Genomic DNA, 23456 nt, shown 5'->3' on the forward strand with positions numbered 1-23456 from the left:
TTACCTAACCCAAGGTTCATAAAGCTTATATATTTTTAAAAAGTTACGTACGTGACGCGCACATACGGTCAAGTTATCGAATGTTTAGCAGCCAAGGCTGCATACTCACGGTACCTGATATTCAGCTGGGAATGACTACAACAGTAAATAAACACAAGACATATATATACTCTATTAGCCACAACACAACCAGGCTTATATTTAATATGCCACAAATTAATCCTGCATAATAACACCTGCGTGTTTGTTATGCTAGCTCCTAGCTCCTCTGCTAGCTCCTAGCTCCATAGAACACGCCAATACAATTCAAACACCTGATCAACACACACAATCACTCAGCCCAAAAGACCGTTCACCTAACCCAAGGTTCATAAAGCTTATATATTTTTAAAAAGTTACGTACGTGACGCGCACTTACGGTACGGTACGTGTTATGCTAGCTCCTAGCTCCTCTGCTAGCTCCTAGCTCCATAGAACACGCCAATACAATTCAAACACATGATCAACACACACAATCACTCAGCCCAAAAGACCGTTCACCTAACCCAAGGTTCATAAAGCTTATATATTTAAAAAAAGTTACGTACATACGCAAAAAAAGCCAAAGCTGCATACTCACAGTAGCACGTCTGCGTCTTTGTCATCCAAATCAAAGTAATCCTGGTAAGAGTCTGTGTTGTCCCAGTTCTCTACAGGCGTCTGTGTATCCAAATCAAAAGTCCTCCTGGTTAGAGTCTCTGTTATCCGAGTTCTTCCATCTTGACTGCATCTTTCGGGAATGTAAACAAAGAAGCGCCGGCTGTGTACTGTTGTGGCTGACTACGTTCGAAAAATACGTCCATTTCGCACCGACAACTTTCTTCTTTGCTTGCTTGGCTTCCTTCTCCATAATGCAATGAACATGATTGAAACAGATTCACGAACACAGATGTCCAGAATACTGTGGAATTATGAAATGAAAACAGAGCTTTTTCATATCGGCTTCAATGTGGAAGGCATACCCGTGTTCGTCGGGCTACGTCACACGCATACGTCATCCTCAGAGGCGTTTCGAACCGGAAGTTTAGCGGCAAATTTAAAATGTCACTTTATAAGTTAACCCGGCCGTATTGGCATGTGTTATAATGTTAAGATTTCATCATTGATATATAAACTATCAGACTGCGTGGTCGGTAGTAGTGGGTTTCAGTAGGCCTTTAAGCATGTATCATACTCCTGTACAGCAGTTTGACTGTTTTGCCATTTCTAATAAAAAAAAAATGTATTTGAATAATTACTTAACTTATTGTCACACTTGTGTAGCAGCTCAGACTATTGACAAGCAACCTGCTTGTACACTTAATAAAAGGTTTATGGTAGCTACAGTTTGACTCCGGAACTGATTATTTACATTGCATTAATTGGAAGTGGGAGTGACCAGCGTTGGTTGTGTTCCAATTACCATTGTATTCTCTGATGTGTAAATACATGATCTGCATATCTGACACCAATAGGCTGTTAAAAGAGTGGGACACACTCACCTCAAAGTAGGTTTCAATGTACTCTGAGACAATGTGCTCCGACTTGGGTTTGTTCTGACAGTACACCACATACATATGCAGACGCCGCTCCTGCAGGACAAACCATAAAAAACATGGAATTGAACTTACGATTGGGTCAAATTTGATCCAAACTTATGTGCATGTATTTTTCTGTTACGCTTCAATGTGAGAAAAAATAGAATAATATGTGAAAAAGTAAGGGAATTAAAGGGGCAGTATTTGTGGAATTAGTGTAAGGTTAAAAGGAATCCTTGCAATAATGATTCATTTCAGAGTAATGAAGCAAACAATCTGCTCAGCGGTTACTCTTCTGTGACTAATTGGCCTTGGGAGGTGGAGTCCAAATGCAGCTTGTGCGTAGATGATCACCAGGTGTTGTATACTTTACCCAGTTACTTTGTGTGTAACGGGAGCCTTTCAGCACCCGCCAACATTAAGGCCGTACCCAGGGACGTGCACATGATTATAGAGGGGCAGGGGTATGGCGTCACATTAGTACCAAAAATCCAAGCGCGTAAAAACTGTTATCGCGCGCTGATTCTCCACTTCGTGCGCGCGCGCGACACCCTTTTGCGCGCGCGTGGTGCCTTTGTGCACGCGCGCGGCGCCTTCTTGCGTGCGCGCGCTGTCTCGGTCTGTGCGCTGTCATGTTTCATTTTGGTACTTTGGTACTTCTTTCTGATTGGCTTTGAAAAAAAAAAATGAAAAAAAAAAATTGAAAAAAAAAGAAAGAAAAAGACAACTTCAAGTAGGTTGTAAAAAAAGGCAGATGAAGTGAAACTATAGCAATGCTTTTCTTTACACTCTCTCCTGCACACAGATACTCATGTTATGAGAAGTATATTGTTTCAAAAATATTAACATTAATTGTTGATATTTTAAACATCTTTCAGATTACATTGCTCGAATTCAAAAACAACTTTACTACACAATTATTAGGCCCAATGTGCAAGATTATTCTATTAGTATGAGTTATTTTTATGTTTTATCATATCTTAGCTTATTTTTATGTTTTATCATATCTTAGCCTATTTTTATATGGTCTTATTATATTTATATTTCAGTTTTTACTGTATTTTATTTTATCTTATAGTTTTTCATATTGTAGTTTATTTTTATGTTTGATTATATCTTATCTTATTTCATATTATTTTTGGACTTTTACCTGATGTGCATTTTAATTATTTTTAATCCATTTATTTGATCATCTAGTGTTTCCTCAAAGAGCCCTCTGGATCTCCACGTCCAGAGGGTTCCTGTGATTGGCTATTGTCATTGTGTTGTTATTATTATTGTTGTTGTTGTTGTTGTTTGTTTATTTTTATGTACATGTTTGACTTCATGCGGTGTGGGTGTTATTTCTCATTTTGTTTTTAACTATGTAAAGCACTTTGAGCTGCATTTTAAATGTATGAAAAGTGCTTTATAAATAAAAATGTATTATTATTATTTTTTAGTAATAGTACCCTTACAATCACTCCAAACCAGTTCAATAACTTACCTCTTTTTCGGCCAACATTTTTTTATCCACTTCTTCCAATGACCCGCCCTGCTATACTTCTGATTGCTCAAAGCCAATCAGAAAGAAGGGGCGGTCTAAGCATGCCCGCCCCCAAAGTACCAAAATGAAACATGACAGCGCACAGATCGAGACAGCGCGCGATAACAGTTTTTACGCGCTTGGATTTTTGGTACTAATGTGACGCCATACAGGGGCTCAAAGTCAGAAAAGGGCAGGATTTTTTTTTTTGGTCCTTTACACCAGTGGTTCTCAAATGGGGGTACGCGTACCCCTGGGGGCACTTGAAGGTATGCCAAGGGGTACGTGAGATTTTTTTTAAATGTCTGTCAAAAAGAACTGTGAAAAGAAATGCAACAATGCAATATTCAGTGTTGACAGCTAGATTTGTTGTGGACATGTGCCATAAATATTGATGTTAAAGATTTCTTTTTTTGGGAAGAAATGTTTAGAATGAAGTTCATGAATCCAGATGGATCTCTATTACAATCCCCAAAGAGGGCACTTTAAGTTGATGATTACTTCTATGTGTAGAAATCTTTATTTATAATTGAATCACTTGTTTATTTTTCAACAAGTTTTTAGTTATTTTTATATCTTTTTTTCCAAATAGTTAAAGAAAGACCACTACAAATGAGCAATATTTTGCACTGTTATACAATTTAATAAATCAGAAACTGATGACATAGTGCTGTATTTTACTTCTTTATCTCTTTTTTTTTTCAACCAAAAATGCTTAGCTCTGATTAGGGGGTACTTGAATTAAAAAAACATTTTCACAGGGGGTACATCACTGAAAAAAGGTTGAGAACCACTGCTTTACACAATATGGAAATTAATGTAAAATCAAATTTGCTAATAGGAAGCTAACTACTTAGCTGTGTGTCCTTTGTAGTTAAAAGTGATTGCCATTTCTTTTGTGTCAACAAATTATGGTCATAATGAGTTAATTCACATTATCATAGGCTTGGAAGACATGAAAAGCAACAAAACACTGGTTTATTATTAGTCTATTTATTGTTAAAGATAAGCACTTTAATATTGAACATTGAACAGTGCAACATGAACTTTGAAAAAAAATACAAAAATAAATACCCAAATGGAAAAAACTTCAATGTGAAAATCTGTCCTTCTTCCCTTAACTTGATGAAAACACCATCAAGTTGTAACTTATGGTCTTACCCACTTAATGCTCAGACTAAACAACTGAAACACAATACAGGGCCAAAAATATTGACCAGGGGCCAGTAGAGGGCTGTATCCTTTCTTTTTTGGTATTGTGCTGCAGGCATAATCAACATGAATCAAGTTTAAATACAGATGGCAATATTCCTAACAGATAACCTACATCTTATATCCCCAGAATGCTGAAATTATTATTATTATTAATAATAATAATAATAATAATAATTATTATTATCATTATCATGTTTATTATTATTATTATTGTTATTATTATCATTATTATTATTTTGTTAACCCACACAGTAATAGCAAAGTCACAATAAACGTTATATCTAAAACTCTACTGTGAGAAAAATGTGATCCGCCGTAAACACAGTGCATTTTATTTTGAAAATTAACCCGGTGTTTTATTTTGTATTTTGTTCACTACTTCCTGTCCCGCACGGTCCGCTCTGCTCTGTGCGGACTTGATGTGCCGTGCTCAATTGATGCGCCGTGCTCCGACGTCCGGCAAAAACAGAAGCTGACACATTGAATAAAAGAATAATACAGCGTTTTTCTGAAATATTACCCATATTAGATGCTGAATAAGTGGACGGCGACTAGACCATAACTCACAGGTTCAAGTTGCTCCACTATCACGTCTCAGGGGCGCAGTAACTTGGCTCTCTCTCCTCTCACTTACTCACTCACTCACCCGGTATTACAAGAAAACGTGGAGTTTTTGTACCGCTGTTTTTTTTTTACATCTCTGACAGGAATTTATTAATGTTGTTTAAAGGAAAGAAAAAAAACACACACACACACACAGGCAGAGGGCACTTTTTAAGATGAGGCAAAAAAGGGCAGGGGCTCGAGCACCCACAGGGCCCTATGTGTGCACGTGCCTGGCCGTACCTAGCAACAATCTCAAACTGCTGAGCTGCACTCGATTACAGACCTGTTGTGCCGCCACGTGGCCTGGATTCCTCACACTAGCATTGTTTTTTGCATGTGAAGTATGTTTACATGTGTGGGTGTGCACACATGCTGTATTTTGGTCTTGCAGCACATATGATACTCTGCTTTTCATTACGCCCCACTTTGCTTGTTTTCACAATATGCTCAGGTTTAGTTACAAGTTGTTTATATTCCACCACTTTTTAAAGTACATTTCTCTGCCTAAAAAAACCTTTTTGGGTTGTTTGAAGGGCAAGAAAGGGCAGGAATAGGATCAAAATAAAAGCCGACATTAATCTTCAACAGACAAAATTGGTCAAATTACTCCACATGTCTGTCTTGGCTACATGTGCCACCACTTAACTAATGAAAACAAAATGATTCCCCATTAGGACAAGCCTTGTGACTCCATTTTAGTACAAACCCTATCCACGCAAAAAGGGTTTTAGGATGAAGCTAAAATGCATTATCACTTTTATAGGTGCATTTAATCTGACCTTTTCTAAACCTTTGAAAGCACATGTTGAATGTGGCCAGAGACGCCAGGGATGTCGTAAAGGGGCACCAAGCACGGGGGGGGGGGGGGGGGGGGGCACTGGGGTTTGGTAAATTCTGAAGATTTGTTTTCTGCCATTTAAATATGTAACTTAAAATACGTCATAAATGTTAAAATTAGATGTATTATGTATTTAGTTGTGAAATAACAAGGTTGCTTGAATTAAATAAGGAATGTCCAAGACTACATATACCCCCTATCAAAAATACAAAATTGTTCATTCCACCTGGATCACTTCACTCAACACAGTCGTCATAACGTCATTAAAGCTCACCTTTAAGCATTCACACACAGCACCAACATTATGGAACAAGGACGAGGTGATAGAAGAAAGGTAAAAATACAATACGTCTATTTGTAGCAGCGTAGGAGGAAGATATGTTCAAGTTTCACCTTTATATCTCATTACAGATAACTATGGTGCCTTCAAGGACCCTCAATTAAAGTTACAAACAAAAGTGTCACTAGTTTTACTAGGGCAGTGGTTCTCAACCTTTTTTCAGTGATGTACCCCCTGTGAAAATGTTTTTAATTCAAGTACCCCCTAATCAGAGCACAGCATTTTTGGTTGAAAAAAAGAGATAAAGAAGTAAAATACAGCACTATGTCATCAGTTTCTGATTTATTAAATTGTATAACAGTGCAAAATATTGCTCATTTGTAGTGGTCTTTCTTGAAATATTTGAAAAAAAAGATAGGTTTTTATTTATATTTATAAAGGATTTTTGAATTGTTGCTATTTTTAAAATATGTTTAAAAATTCTCACGTACCCCTTGGCATACCTTCAAGTACCCCCAGGGGTACGCGTACCCCCATTTGAGAACCACTGTACTAGGGAGACTGAGCTCCTATTAGATGCACTTATAATAATATAATCATAATAACAATTTTGTATTATTTAGGTTTTGTATTATTCACTGATAATAATCATCTGGGTCTCAGCTAATCTCTGGTTTACATCTGACATAAAGGGAAATGTTCTATATATGTTAATCCCACCTTTAAAAAGTAAATCATCCAATTAAGGTTTTTACATGTGTTTTAAAAAAGCTGGTTTCAACCAAATCCATGCTATACTTAGTTTTTTGGTGCATGTAAACATATCAAGTTTGTGTGTATTGGCGTGGCGATCTCTGGGTTTATAGTGGGATGGGGGGGTCTTTAGGAGTTTTGTGTAATTGGAGTAAAGAATTTTTACACAGCGTGTTCTTCTCTAACAAGGAGCTAATAAAGAGCTAAGCCTTTTTTTTTTTTTTTTACAGAAGTCTCTCTTTTGCAACCTTTTGATAACACTTTGTGACACTGGCCACTTCCCTTTGAGAACATCCTGTATGAAGCCTCACAATAGGGAAGTGTCGTTGTTTAATTGCTAGGTGTAATCTGCAAATAGCCCCCAGGCCGCCCATTGGACAGTGGACATTGTGCAGTATAAACGGTATGCTGCAGAGTTTAGCATCATTGTTGAGCAAACCTGGAGAAAGAAGATTTGTGCAGTAGTTGTTTCATGTTATTATGACCGGTCTGACCCAGACTTGCATGTGTTGTTTGTAGTCGTGTGTGTCAAGTGGAAGCTGGCAGTGGCGAGAGAAGGAAGGCAGTACAGTATAGTATCAACAGACTCTCTGCATGTTTTCTTTGCTCTATTTACTTCCACTTCAAACAAGTCAAGGAAGCAGAACCAGACTCTTCTGGCATGAGTGTGTTTGTTTGTGCACGCCGCAGCAATACTCACGTGTTTAATGAAGAGCTGACCCAGTCTCTCTGGCTCTGCCAAACACTTCTCCAGCTCTCCCAAGAAGTAGCTACAGAGGAAACACACACAGTCATGGATTTGGTCTGACCTATTGTTCCTTTGTCCTCAACTTAGCACAAAGCAACAGGAGGAAACACTATGTACTGTATTCTATTTTCACAATCAAGGACTTACTCTTTATGCCAGTCAAATATTTGGTAAATGTTCCCAAAAACAATCTTGTCTTTTCCCTTCATGTCCTCCGGTATACCTTTAGAGTTCATAGTGGCCATGTAGCCCTGCAAGATAATAACAACAATAATAATAATAATAAAGAGGTGCTAAATACTAATACCTCACGAAGGGCAATGAGCGACTGCATTACAATGACTTAGTAGGAACACAACAAAACGTCAAGCATGGTCTTATGTTTGAACCTGACTATTCCAGAATTTTACAGCCACTGAGCCTAAACAAACCTTGGACTTGTACTTCATTGCTACTGTACACAGAATATGATTTATTTTTGTATGCTATTAGGGTTAACCTGTCATAACAAACTAACAAAGTCCTATATATACAAAATACGAATACACTTTTGTTATCAGATTAATCACACTTTGTATTTGGATTTATCGCAGTAAATTACTTGCAAGCGTAATTTAAATTAACTTAAAAGACACCCTAATATTTTGAAACGAATGTAATTTTATTAACACAATGTCTTACAGGAAAAAATGTTTAATCATTTACTTGAACGTAAGTTATTCGTTCAAAACTGTTTTATCTACAGTAACATAGTTTCTTTTAATGTGAAACTTGCCAGCCAGCACACTAGTCTGCGTCTTCTCACTAATCTTTGCACTGATGTACAGTATGTATTGACCTGATCACTGACCATATAACAACCTGTGGCGCCTTCCAGGTAACCATCCACTGTAAATAAGGTAAAGGAGCATTGCTGTCAAAATAAATTGTGTGATAATGTTTTGTGATTAATCAAATACATTTATTAATTAATCAAATAAATTAACTTGTTAAATTTGACAGCCCTATGTAAGTATGCATATATATATATATATATATATATATATATATATATATATATATATATATATATATATATATATATATATATATATATAATATATATATATATATATATATATATATATATATATATATATATATATACATACAGTATATATATATATATATATATGCAAGTATGCATATATATATTTATATATATACATATACACACTTACTCAAATTTAACGAGTTAATTTATTTGATTTATATATATATATATATATATATATATATATATATATATATATATATATATATATATATATATATATATATATATACATATATATATATATATATATATATATATATATATATATATATACATATATGTATATATATATATATATATGTATATATATATATATATATATATATATATATATATATATATATATGTATATATATATATATATATATATATATATATATATATATATATATATATATATATATATATATATATATATATATATATATATACATACATACTTATATAGGGCTGTCAAATTTAACAAGTTAATTTATGTGATTAATAAATCCAAATACAAAGTATGATTAATCTGATAATAAAAGTGTATTCCTATTTTGTATATATAGGATTGTGTTAGTTTGTTATGACAGGTTAACCGTAATAACATACAAAAAAAATAATATTCTGTGTACAGTAGCAAGCAGTACAAGTCCAAGGTTTGTTCAGGCTCAGTGGCTGGAAAATTCTGGTTCAATTCAGGTTCAAACATAATATTATACTTGACGTTTTGTTATAGTACTTTTGGCTTGTTATATATATATATATGTACCTGTACTATATATATATATATATATATATATATATATATATGTTTTATATTCTAGTTTCTTCAAAATAGCCACCCTTTGCGCTGATTACTGCTTTGCACACTCTTGGCATTCTCTCGATGAGCTTCAAGAGGTAGACACCTGAAATTGTTTTCACCTCACAGGTGTGCCTTATCAGGGTTGATTAGTAGTATTTCTTGCTTTATCAATGGGTTTGGGACCATCAGTTGTGTTGTGAATGAGAAGGTGTGTCCAAACGTTTGGCCTGCACTGTGTATATATATACATATACATATACATATACATATAAACACATACATATATATATATATATATATATATATATATATATATATATATATATATATATATATATATATATATATATATATATATATATATATATATATATATATATATATATATATATATATATATATATATATATGCCAACATTATGGAACAAGGATGAGGTATATATATATATACTTTACAGAGTACTCAAATATATCATGCTCTGCAGACATCAGTTCAGTTTCAGATGACTTGAACCTTTGTATGAACTGGAATATTTCTAGCTATCTAAAGCACCAGAAGAAGTATTGCCTTGACACTTCTGCAAGCTCATAATTCCTAAAATCTGCTTTACACTGGAGACAGTGCGGGATGGGGAAATTGCAAAAACTGTGACGATAAGGATTCAGAGCTCTGTTCCGACAGACTGAAGCAAGACTTACCTCTACAATGAGGCCCAGGTCTGCTACATAATGCTTCTCCGTCTCAATAAGCTCCTTCAGTACATATCTAAAATGAGACAAACGAGAAAGGACAGGTGCATGACTTCAAATAAATCCATTTTTTATGACATAAAAAACTTTCAGTAGAAGTGTGCTAACTGAACAATACAATTATACTTTTCCTGAAAAGCACAAGGAGATTATTTTAGTTTTTAATTATTGGCACATTCCAACCATGTCCTGGGCATTTCATTTCCCTTACACATGTAGGTTATTTGAAAATGCACATGCTAATTGTCATAAAAAACATTCTGATCTTACTCTTTTCCATTCTGGGAAAACAAATACTCTTACAATGAGTTCATTATATGAACACATATTTTCCCCAATAAAGACAATTTATCACAGGATTGAAACAAATAATGTGAAAATGCAGCTAGTGTGTGAGCCCAGATGAAACATTAAACCATCATCATCTGTGCATGACATGATGTTGACCACCATTAAAACTCTTCACATCCTCTGATGTCCTTCTCCCCCCTTCCTTAACATCCATTCTGCTTATACAAATATCCCTTTTGCATTTGAAACTCTGCAAACATTTAACGATGTCTTCTATCAGACCACAGGCTCCACAAACTGCTGGTATTACTTCAAAAACCATTTAATACCGCACACATTAGCAATTATAGACCCAAACCAGCCATTTTAAGCAAAATCCTGGAACAAACCCTGTTTTATGCCGTTAAATACATCTTTGGCATGGCACAAGTGAGTTTTCCAGTCAGGATTTCGACCACAGCCTTGCACAGAAACTGCTCTGGTTTAATGTTATTGGACCTCAGCGCTGCATTCAACACGGTCTGTTTCACTGAACTACTTGGCTAACTGGAAAACTGGTTGTGACTTAAATAGTTTGGTCCAACTGGAAGTAACATATGTGGGCAGACCACAATTACTTCCCAAACAACTCAAATCTGGAGTTGCTTTTTTCATTACAAAACTTACCTGTAAGAGTATCTATAGCAGACCTGGGCATTCTAGGGCCCGCAGGCCACATCCGGCCCTTTGTGCGTCCCTGTCCGGCCCACGTGAGGCCAATCATAAATTACAAAATACATTTTAAAAAGTATCTATGTCGAGTGTGCAATACAACAGTGCTGCTTTTGTTTTGAAAAGCGTTATTTGTATTACTTCCGTGTGGACGTATGCGCGTGCGTGATTGTGAGTGAATGTGAACAGCAGCAATCACAAATCACAAAATACATTTTAAAAAACATCTATGTCGTGCGTGCAATACAACTGTGCTGCTTTTATTTTGAAAAGTGTTATTTATGGACGTATGTCCGTGTGTAACCTGTGAGTGAAGGTGCACAGCGACAAGTGATGCTCGGCTGCCCCTGAGATTTTAGCTCACGCTAAAAAAATAAAAGTTGATGAGGAATGCCGTGTTTTCAACAAGACATGGACTGCCAAGTATTTCTTTACAGAAATTAAAGGTAAAGCTGTGTGCTTAATTTGTGGTACACAGGTTGCTGTGTTTAAAGAATATATTTTGAATTGCCACTACACGACGAAGCATGAGGAAAAATACTGGAATCTGTCCGATGAAGAGCGCGCAAGGGAGACTGATGCGTTGATGGTAAAACGGCAAACCCAACAAGGACTTTTTGCCAAATTTCACACCCCCAGAGATGCAACCGTCAGGACAAGTTTCGTCCTTTCTCACAAAATCGCCAGAAAAAGTAAGGCGTTTTCAGACAGAGAGTTTATTAAGGAGTGCTTATTGGACTCTGTTGCGCTGATATGTCCGGAGAAGAGGGGCGCATTTGAGAACGTGTCACTCTCCCGACGCACTGTAACGGGGCGGGTTGAGACCATCGCTGGAAACTTGGAGCTTCAGCTGAAGAACAGAACGGCCAACTTTGACTGTTTTTCGCTGGCTTTGGATGAGAGCTGTGATGTACGTGACACCGCCCAGCTGCTCATCTTCTTACGTGGGATAACTGCAGACTTGGGTTGTTTTTATTGTTTGTTTTTTTTTGTTTGTTTTTTTTGTCATAAAAAAATACAATCATGCGTGCTTACGGACTGTATCCCTGCAGACTGTATTGATCTATATTGATATATAATGTAGGAACCAGAAATATTAATAACAGAAAGAAACAACCCTTTTGTGCGAATGAGTGTGAATGACTGTAAATGGGGGAGGGAGGTTTTTTGGGTTGGTGCACTAATTGTAAGTGTATCTTGTGTTTTTTATGTTGATTTAATAACATATATATATATATATATATATATATATATATATATATATATATATATATTTGTATTTTTATTATTTTTATTTTTTTTTTTATTTCTTGTGCGGCCCGGTACCAATCGATCCACGGACCGGTACCGGTGGTTGGGGACCACTGATCTAGACCACATGGAAGTGTTTTACATGTAGGTTAGGATCATGTAAAATTAGATTTTTGATTGATTGATTGAGACTTTTATTAGTAGGTTGCACAGTGAAGTACATATTCCGTACAATAGTAACACCCGAATAAGTTTTTCAACTTTTTAACCATTTTAACAATTAACCAAACAATAATCATTCTCTAGAAAATGTGTTATGTGTTCATATTTTTTGGGTGTATGGAACAGAATAATTGAATTGACATTGTTTCTTAGGGTAAAAATGTATTCCTGTTTTTTTTAAGATTTGATTTTTGTTTGACTCTACTGTAGATATGAACTCTGACTAATAACCATCCCACGTCAGATCTGATTCAATTCTTAGTTGAAAAAAATTTAAGTGCAAAATTAAAAATAATTAAGTTACAATATCCCAGGAACAAAGTCGTAATGTAGCAATTGTGCAATGTGGCGTATTATCAATAACACACATCGCTATCTAAATCTAATATAAGACATGTTCAGGTATGGCACCTGTGCATGTGTTCATGCATAGCAAACGTACTATGGTAAAACTCCACAACTCCAGCCATGCTTTGGTATATCACAGTGTTCACAAACTTCGCACGTGTCAAATAAGCCAGAGTTTCGGTGTTAAGCATGTTCATAGCATGAGTGCACCCTTACTGTATGTACACAGCTGTAATGTTACACACATTGAAGTAAAGGTAAACTAAAAAGCAGCAACACTATACTAAAGTGCATTAGTTGTGGAAAATATGCACACTATATTTCATAATGGACATTGTAGTCCTTCCAAATAAAGTATTGTTGCACACTTTTCAATAGAAAACCTACAAGCTTTTTTCCAAGGCGCTCCTCCGCTCCTCCTCAGTGTCAGCCGCTGAAGACCATTGGCTGCTGGTGTCATCCATCAGGATAGAGGCGCTGTCGTCTGCTACAACAGAGGTGGACTGAGTGTCCAGAGTGTCCTGAGGACATAAAAGTAGCGCACCATCATTATTGCGGATCATGTAAAAAATAACGAGCTTGAGTAGAGATAAAGAGCAGAAGGTGCATGATAATGACGCAGGTTGCTAAGGAGATGAGAGACAGGGAAGACACATGAGGTATTGAATGATAAGAAGACCAGATTGAGATTGTCACTGTAATAGATCAGATGACATCAGCCCCAGAGAGATGGATGGAGAGATGAGGAGATAAGCATGAAAAGTTACTTGTGTATCTACAGCAGCTGACACATGTTGGCTCAGAGGATGAGCCATATAATTACAGCAGAGCTGTTCTGATTTATAACTTGATGTATGACCTCATAAATGTTATTTTCTTGTTTACCATCTGACAATTCCATCCTAATTTGATACATGACAAGTATTATTTTATTTATGATACAACATTTACAATGAAGTTTCCCATCTCGGTTCCAATAGAAATGTATGCAGAGTCGAGCCAAGGTTGCTGTGGTATATCTCTTTGTGGTATATCACAACCTCAAACCTCAATTTTGTACCACTTTCCTAGGATTGATACATTTTTTTGGAGCAGTCATTGTGTACGTTGCAACTAAACATGTTTCTAAAATCAGTGCTAACTCAGTACCTCACACATGCAGCTTGTTTTTATAACTTAGATCTTATTACAATTATTCCTCTATTTTTAGACACTGGCTTATTCCCTTTCCCTTGATGTTGTCCATCTAAATGTCGTCTGTCCGCACCTAAATCCCTGGGACGCATTGTCCAAGTCAAGCAGATCCTAACGTTAAATAAACACACTAACTTGCACACACACACACACATGTACATACACTTTTAAGGCACAGGCGTGAAGATCTAGGTGGACAAAAACAGCATTTAGCTAGCGGACGGTATGGTAAACTATAGTGATGAAAATCCAGAACGTAGAGACCCTCTAACTTTCATTTACTAAAAATAAAATAATAATTAACACTATTAACACTCTTTGGTTCAAACCATTTTCGGCCCACAACTTGTTCTTTATTGGCTCACAGCTTATTCTAAAAAATAACATTGGTTGTTATTAATGAGATAAATTTTACACTAATTTGCATTGTCACCGATAACACAAAGCTCATATAGCTTATAACACAGTATATTGACCTACATAGGGACTGCTTTTAGCATCTTTAATGCACAAAATCTGCCAGTGGCCACCTACATCTTTTAATTTTTCTATATGCTTTATCTTTGTTCTTTATTTGATAATTGTATTTATTGCGGAATCACTTGCCACCAGGTATATATTTTTTAATATTTCATTTTAAAAACAATTAAACATGAAAGCTAAGCAGTTTTTGTATTTCGTATTTTCTGGTAAACAGTCACAGAAATATGTTTTTTCTTCTTGCGTTCCCCTGATTAAAGGAGAACTACCTAAAATTTCTGACATATAAATGTTGTTACAATGTTGGATGCTCGTGTTAAACAATGCCAACGCATCAAATCATGAGGTTAATGCTTTTGGATGTGAGCAGTGTTGGTCATCTTATCTTAAATAAGTAATTAGTTAGAGTTAAAAATTACCTCTCCCAAAAAATAACTAATTGAAAGAGTATTTAGTTACTCAGCAAAGTAACTGTGACATTATTTTCTTTTTCCTTTCTTTTATACTCTTTATGTGCTATAAGATCTTTAACGTCAAAGATGTTTATATTAACTGACTTGAAACATAAAAACAGTATATACAGTATTCTCAAACATTTGGCATTTATATGCACTCAATAGATTGCAGTGTGCCATGTGATATGCATAGAAATAACAATGTATTAAAAGAAAGAAATACTCCGTAAAGTAACAACATTAAATATTGAAAGTACAAATCCCAATGTGGTACCAAAAATGTAAACTTAGGTAAAAAGGAACGTTTGGTGGTGCAATTATTTGTACAAACGTACCTGTATACAAAAATACAGCCTGAAAGAACATTAGATAAAACTGTTACCATGTTTTGGGCAAATACATGACATGTATTCAAGTGAAACATTTAAAAACATTCCTGAATGACATTCTGACAAAAAAATTGCATTTGTGTACAAATATAGATATATTTTTTCTTAAGCTAATTTTATTTATGTAAACGATTAATCACCTGTGATAAATCATGATTAATCCAAATTTCAAAATGGGATGATTTTGATTAAATTTTTTAAATTGGCTGCATTTGGGTTTGGGGTTGGGTTAGCAGCAGGAGCAAGTGTCATGTTGGCATGTGTTGATGTGAGGTGCGATTTTAGTAGCTTAAGGCCGACGTGGATAAACGCCTTTTTCCAGGCGTGCATGTTACATAAACATTCTGGCCTTTAATTTTAGTGAGCGAAAAATGGTGCCAGTACTTGCAGTTATCGCGGGTCTTGTTGTGTGTCAGTCATAGAGTGCAGCAAGACAGCGTGTCAGCGTGGGCAGGTCATGATCCGCCTACCCAGCCAATCATCATCATCAGCGCATTTACAACAGCGCCATCATCCCCAACACTTCTCTCTGCATGCAGCTGATATGTGGCTGAAAAGTGTAGCCAAAACGAGCCATGGTCTACGAGCCACTTCACATTCTCAGTAACTGCAAAGGCATTGCAACAAAGGGAAGAGTAATTAATTAGATTACTCGTTACTGAAAATAATGATGCCGTTAGTAAAGCGTTACACTCCAACGCCGTTATTACAAACACTGGCTTTGGATGCCTTTGAATGCTGTGTTTTGCTTTTTTTTTTTTTTTTAAACAGTGGGCACACTGTGACATCACAGTGTGTGGGTTGTATTACTGTGTGTGGGAATCCTAGTAAACAGTATTCTCTCTGCCTGCATTGCCCGTCATCTCTCCCCAGCTATCTGATCCAAGATTGTTGGCTGCTGCCTGCAGCCTCGCGTGTCATTCCTTACCGTCTCATGCCCTCCCCACTGCTCTGAAAAATCTTTCAGTGTTTATTTTTCCTCGACATTTTACACAGGACTGTTTAGTCAATTTTGGCCTTTATGAAGTTGGATTTGTCTCTAAACTCAGACAAAAAAGCGGCGACATTTGGACATTATTACTTGGTATGAGTAGGAATAATTTTTATTATTTTCATCTACTCGTGGCAACACCGACATGCAGTGAAATAAATGCTGTCACCATCAGCAGCTTTTCTATATTTTCATGGATAAATGTCTTTTATTTTATTTTAACTTTCTTGGCTGATATTCTTGGCGGAAATATGTGTAACTACATTTTTTTGCTTGCAACTTAAAGCAAAACGTATAGCCGAGAAGCATCTCTGATCTCAAAACACTCTTAAGTTGGGGCACTCTTAAGTTGATGTACCATTATATTGTTTATGAAGTTTATTTTTGATGGTCTAAAACAATGGCGGTGTTCATCTTCAAGATATGTATTGAAACAATGTATACATCTATATATTTATTTTTTATTTATTTTTTGTCCTGTCCAGCTACTTTGGCAAAACCTATTGTTGATGTAGATGTCTGTATTTGCTGTACATATTTACTTAACAAAAGAGAAGTGTGGGATACTTCTCTTGTTGCCTTATTTGTATTTGACTTTATTAAATGGATTTATATTAATATTTGGCGCAGCCGGACCGGAGCAGGAGGGCATAGAAAATTCTGATCCTTTTGGGGAGGGTGCGGTGAGGAGGGTTTCAGTTGCAAGAACGCCTCAACACACAAACATACTCAGAAAGCAAGTTATAAAAGTGACTATGGAGCAAAATGTATGCAATATTTATTAATATTGATAATAATGTGTTAGATTTTTATGGCGCTTTTCAAGACACTCAAAGCGGGTCACAGAGAAATGAGACACTACACAGTCACTCCACATTCACACATGGCAGTGTAAAGCTACATTTACATTTACACTTACACCAAAAGCATGTCCAATACATATTGTCTAGACTACAAGGAAGTGGGTTGAATGTAGATCCAAATAAATAACATAAATAACATACGTTTTTTCAGTGTGCTTCTTTGTTTGAGAGAAAGTGACAAAAAGAGCGCGGCATCCGTGTTTAATTTTGACAGCATTTTTTTAATTTAGTTTTAGTCATAGTCTTTTGACAATATTGTATTTTAGCTTTAGACACATCTTAGTCATCTTAATTGATTTACTTTTAGTCTAGTTTTTTGAGCACCTTTACTTAAACTACCAGCAAAGCATTTAACACACAAGTATGCAATCTTTTGGTCAGGATTGATGTAATTAGTAATTTTTTGCTGCAAAGGTCAATGCTAATACATATCTTTCGGATATTTTTTTAATACTATGCCTCTGGCAAAGCAGGTATGTATGTATCATGCATGCCTTCATCATAATTTGTTTATGAACGCGGGAGAATCAGAAGCAGCAAATGCCCATTTTGTATGTGGCGGTGCAAATTTAGTCCATCCATCCTGTCATTTACTACCGCTTGTCCCTCTCGGGGTTGTGGGTGGGCTGGAGCCTCAAATAAATAAATAAATAAAGAGGAAACACCGCATCCACTTCCTTGGTAAAAGTGCCATGCATTTAGATTTACCATTAAATAAACGATTCCTCGAGGCAGACAAAATGACTTGATATTTTTTTGGAAATAAGTAATACGGTAGAAATAGCTTTAACTTTCAGTTGTGTAGATGTCATCATAGAAGACTTGCCTGTTGATGGCCTCATGTTATCAAAAATAAAATGTGTCCGCTTTACTTTTTCCCAGGTGTAAGCAGATTACAATGTGGAACAAGTTAAATCCTTACATTCTTGTTTTGGCTGTAAGAAATACAAGGAAAAGCATCTGATTGGCTCTCCTAACACACGCCACCCCCTCTTTCACACATACGCTGTTAAAAACTGTCTACTCATCTACAAGACAAAATTAATTATGACTTGATTTTGTTTCAGTCGACATTTTTGTTTAATTTTTATTCGTTGAGTAAAATGTAATTTTCAAAACGTTGTTATTGTTTTAGTCATTCACATTTTAGTTATCTTATTTTCGTCAGGATAAGATAGGTTGTAGACATTAACTATAGCCGAATATTAATAATCAACAAAATTAAAATTGCGTGGTAGAGGAGTAGAGCGAGAGGCTCCCCAAAGACCCTGACTCCACAGGCCCGTTTTGCCCCACTAAGAGCACTTCAGCCTGGTTGACAGGTCAGCCTTGCTCCCTAAACACATCCAGATGTTCTGTGGCAAACCCCAAAGGAAGAATTATCTCCATCTCCCTCTGGTGCGTGTTTTGTTTTCCAACTGAGAAGCCCATTAAAAATAGTGGTACATCTCTACAAGTCCATGAAGCAAACTAAAAACTTAACCATAAGAGTGTCCAAATGTTGAAGTTTCATATAAAAACAAAGATCTCCCCCTCAATTTGTAGTGACGGCCGCCTGATATACTACATTGCTTTCACGTGGTCTTATAAATGATGTGGTGGCAGCTTGCGCCTCCTTAAATGTCCAGCACACATCAGACTCAGGATGCATTCACAGTGAGGAGGAACAGTTTGTTTCACATGCTCTCATTATGTCAACATCTGGAAAAATTAAACTGAACAGCTTTGTAGCTGCCACTCCCTGGAAGCCAAAGACGACATTGATGATATCGCACAATAACAGTGCCACTTATTTCCTCTCAGTATGTTCCTACTCTTTGATAAGGAACAAAACAAAACCGCATTGAATTGTTGGAGTGTGTCTTTGATGTGGGTCAAGATGACTGTACAGCCTGTCCCATCCATCCAGAGGAACAAGTGGATGGATGGATATATAGTACAGGCCAAAAGTTTGGACACACCTTCTCATTCAATGTGTTTTCTTTATTTTCATGACTATTTACTAGGGTTGTGGGGAAAAATCGATTCAAATTCAAATCGCGATTCTCACGTTGTGCGATGCAGAATCGATTTTTTAATTTTTTTTTTTTTTAATTTTTTTTTAAATTAATCAATCCAACAAAACAATACACAGCAATACCATAACAATGCAATCCACTTCCAAAACCAAACCCGACCCAGCAACACTCAGAACTGCAATAAACAGAGCAATTGAGAGGAGACACAAACACGACACAGAACAAACCAAAAGTAGTGAAACAAAAATGAATATTACCAACAACAGTATCAATATTAGTTACAATTTCAACATAGCAGTGATTAAAAATCCCTCATTGACATTATCATTAGACATTTATAAAAAATTTAAAAAAAGAACAATAGTGTCACAGTGGCTTACATTTGCATCGCATCTCATAAGCTTGACAACACACTGTGTCCAATATTTTCACAAAGATAAAATAAGTCATATTTTTGGTTCATTTAATAGTTAAAACAAATTTACATTATTGAAATCAGTTGATAAAACATTTTCCTTTACAATTATAAAAGCTTTTTACTAAAATCTACTACTCTGCTTGCATGTCAGCAGACTGGGGTAGATCCTGCTGAAATCCTATGTATTGAATGAATAGAGAATCGTTTTGAATCGGGAAAAAAAATCGTTTTTGAATCGAGAATCATGTTGAATTGAAAAAAAAATCGAATCGTGACCCCAAGAATCGATATTGAATCGAATCGTGGGACACCCAAAGATTCACAGCCCTACATTGTAGATTGTCACTTAAGGCATCAAAACTATGAATGAACACATGTGAAGTTATGTACTTAACAAAAAAAGGTGAAATTACTGAAAACATGTTTTATATTCTAGTTTCTTCAAAATAGCCACCCTTTTCTCTGATTACTACTTTGCACACTATTGGCATTCTCTCAATGAGCTTCAAGAGGTAGTCACCTGAAATGGTTTTCCAACAGTCTTGAAGGAGTAAGCTCATCGAGAGAATGCCAAGAGTGAGCAAAGTAGTAATCAGAGCAAAGGGTGGCTACTTTAAAGAAACTAGAATATAAAACATGTTTTCAGTTATTTCACCTAAGGTGGGAACAAACGAGCGTCCTTTTGTGTCTTCCTTGCGATGTCTTCAGGTCTAAGTTGAATTTTATATACTTCTCGCCTTATGACCACAACCTTCTACTATACCAGTGAGAGGTATGATTTGTAATCTAGTACACACTTTTACCAATTCAGAGGCAATGCAGCAGCAGCAGCTTAGTATGTCAATAGCTGCAGTATGTAATTACCTCTGTGTTCAGGGCGCCGTGTTACTTAAATTAGTTCCTCGGCGTTCGCTGTTATACTTGATTAATACGCAGATCACGGCATGTATATAGACTATTGTTGGTGGGTTTTAGAAGTTTTTAGAGGGCTTTGTAGGGGGAATAATACCATAAGCTACATTGTTAGCCATCTAGTACGAGACGTATTCTATAGTTTAGACTTCACAAAAGAGAGAAAAATGCAGTTCCCCTTAAAACAGGGATGGTTATCTGAAAGGCAGCACAAGTTTTTATATGGTCAGTGATCAGGTGAATGCATACACCAGTGCAAAGAAGAGTGAGGAGACTCTAACTGCCGTGCTTGCTGGCAAATTTCGATTCCAAATACACCTAGTTGGGACATTAGATTAAACTGCTATCAAGTTTTGAGCAAACAAATGACGTGCATTTAAGTAAAACATTTTTTTTAAATGTTCCTGGATGACATTCTGAAAAAAAAAATGCATTTGTGTCCAATAGTTTAGGTCTTTAAAACGTTAATTTGAATTATGCAAGCAAGTATTAACCTGTGGTTGATCATGATTAACTCAAATAAAAAGTGTAATTAATTTTATTTAAAAATTAATAATTTCACAGCACTAGTATCAATACAGAACTTCATTTTTGATTACTAAATATATTTGTTGTTTAAATTTTGAGAGAAAAACATGTAGTACAGGCAACTGCATATCTTCTTAATGTTAATATTACCTGGTCATGCTACAAGATATTCCAAACATTTTTTTGGGTTATCAAATTATCTTTTTTCACCTTGACTTATGACTTCAAGATTCAGGTCTTTTAAACGTACATTTGAATTTTGCAAGCAACTATTTACCTGTGGTTAATCATGATTAACTCAAATACAAAGTCTAATTAATCTAATTAATCTAATTTAAAAATGAATCATCAATACAGCACTTCATTTTTTATTGCTAAATATATTTTTTGTCTTAAATTTTGAGAGAAAAACATGTAGTACAGGCAACTGCATATCTTTTTAATGTTACTAAAGGACAAAATGGCGGCGCCCTAAAGGCAGCGGCTTGCAAACGCTCTTGGGAGTGTAGAGCGATTTGGCAAAAATACCCGTCAATTCTGTCTATTTCATGGCTGGCTCAAAGCGTGGACATTCTGTGATCACATACGACCGACAGACAATTCTGGATGTGGATGGATCGGGTCGTTATAGACTGAAAGATGCATGTACGGTGGACCTCCTCGCTAGCATGGGAATACTTTGCGGGCTACATCGAGCGGCCTTTGAATCAGCGGAGTCAAGTCCTAACAGGGACCGTCAATGGAGGAGACGTAAGCGGTGTGAGCGGAAGCAGAAGCGGGGATGCCGAGCGGGGCTAACAACAAAGTGAAAAGCTAATCCTCAAAGAAGCGTGGAGTGTCCGGGTAAGAAGTCATTTAAACTAGAACTAGCCGGCACCAGGCTGGATAATCCCTGCACACATAGCAATTCTCTTAGAATAAAACACAACTCACATAATGTTTTTTCTTTTGTGACTGTGTCAGAGGCAGACATACAATCTACTGAGGTGGCTAACTATGATGCGTTCAATTTTTCGCAGCACCAAGCAAGCAATCTGAAAATTCCCGTCGTATCAATTCCTAGATATGGTCGAAACGATTTAAAGTGCACTACGCATAATAAACGCAACATTATTAATATTGCTACTTTGGATAATTTCAACAAACAATCCTCAAAACAGCCCACTACCTATAATATGGGCTTTTTAAACATAAGATCATTATCTTCCAAAACGTTATTAGTTAAAGAGGTCATTAGAGACAACAAACTTGACGTTGTTGGTCTCGCCGAGACCTGGCTCAAACCAGACGATTTTTTTGCACTAAATTAGGCATCTCCTCCTAACTATACGAATGCACATGTTGCCCGTCCTCTTAAAAGGGGAGGGGGTGTCGCACTAATATACAATGAAAACTTTAATCTTACACCTATCGTAAATAATAAATATAACTCATTTGAGGTGCTCACTATGAGGTTTGTCACACCGCTGCCTCTCCACCTGGCTGTTATCTACCGCCCCCTTGGGCCCTATTCGGACTTTATCAGTGAATTCTCAGAGTTTGTTGCTGATCTAGTGACGCATGCCGACAATATAATCATAATGGGGGACTTTAATATCCATATGAATACCCCATCGGACCCTCCATGCGTGGCGCTCCAGACTATAATTGATAGCTGTGGTCTTACACAAATAATAAATGAACCCACGCATCGCAACGGTAATACGATAGATCTAGTGCTTGTCAGGGGTGTCACCACCTCTAAAGTTACGATACTCCCGTACACTAAAGTAATGTCCGATCATTACCTTATAAAATTCGAAGTTCTGACTCATTGTCAACAAACTAATAATAATAATAATAACTAATATAGCAGCCGCAACATTAATGCTGCCACAACGACGACTCTTGCTGACCTATTGCCTTCGGTAATGGCACCATTCCCAAATTATGTCGGCTCTATTGATAACCTCACTAACAACTTTAACGACGCCCTGCGCGACACCATTGATAGTGTAGCACCGCTAAAGCTAAAAAGGGCCCCTAAAAGGCGTACCCCATGGTTTACAGAAGAAACTAAAGCCCATAAATTATCATGTAGAAAGCTTGAACGCAAATGGCGTGCGACTAAACTTGAGGTTTTCCATCAAGCATGGAGTGATAGTTTAATAACTTATAAACGCGTGCTTACCTCAGCTAAAGCTAAATATTACTCAAATCTCATCCACCTCAACAAAAATGATCCTAAATTT

The 23456-nt window shown here is 36.2% G+C and overlaps 1 protein-coding gene across 1 annotated transcript in view; it reads right to left on the reverse strand.

The window, feature by feature from the left end:
- The window catches only part of LOC133654355 (triple functional domain protein-like), a 41059-nt gene that overhangs the window by 1116 nt on the left and 16487 nt on the right, over positions 1-23456 (reverse strand). Inside the window, exons 4-8 of the mRNA XM_062054676.1 lie at positions 13365-13498; positions 10104-10170; positions 7669-7772; positions 7474-7543; positions 1521-1610 (exon numbers count right to left, since the gene is read on the reverse strand). Of these exons, the coding sequence (XP_061910660.1) occupies positions 1521-1610; positions 7474-7543; positions 7669-7772; positions 10104-10170; positions 13365-13498 (465 nt within the window). The remainder of the gene's footprint in view (positions 1-1520; positions 1611-7473; positions 7544-7668; positions 7773-10103; positions 10171-13364; positions 13499-23456) is intronic.

The sequence above is a fragment of the Entelurus aequoreus genome, linkage group LG07, assembly GCF_033978785.1.
Source record: "Entelurus aequoreus isolate RoL-2023_Sb linkage group LG07, RoL_Eaeq_v1.1, whole genome shotgun sequence".
Lineage (NCBI taxonomy): Eukaryota > Metazoa > Chordata > Actinopteri > Syngnathiformes > Syngnathidae > Entelurus > Entelurus aequoreus.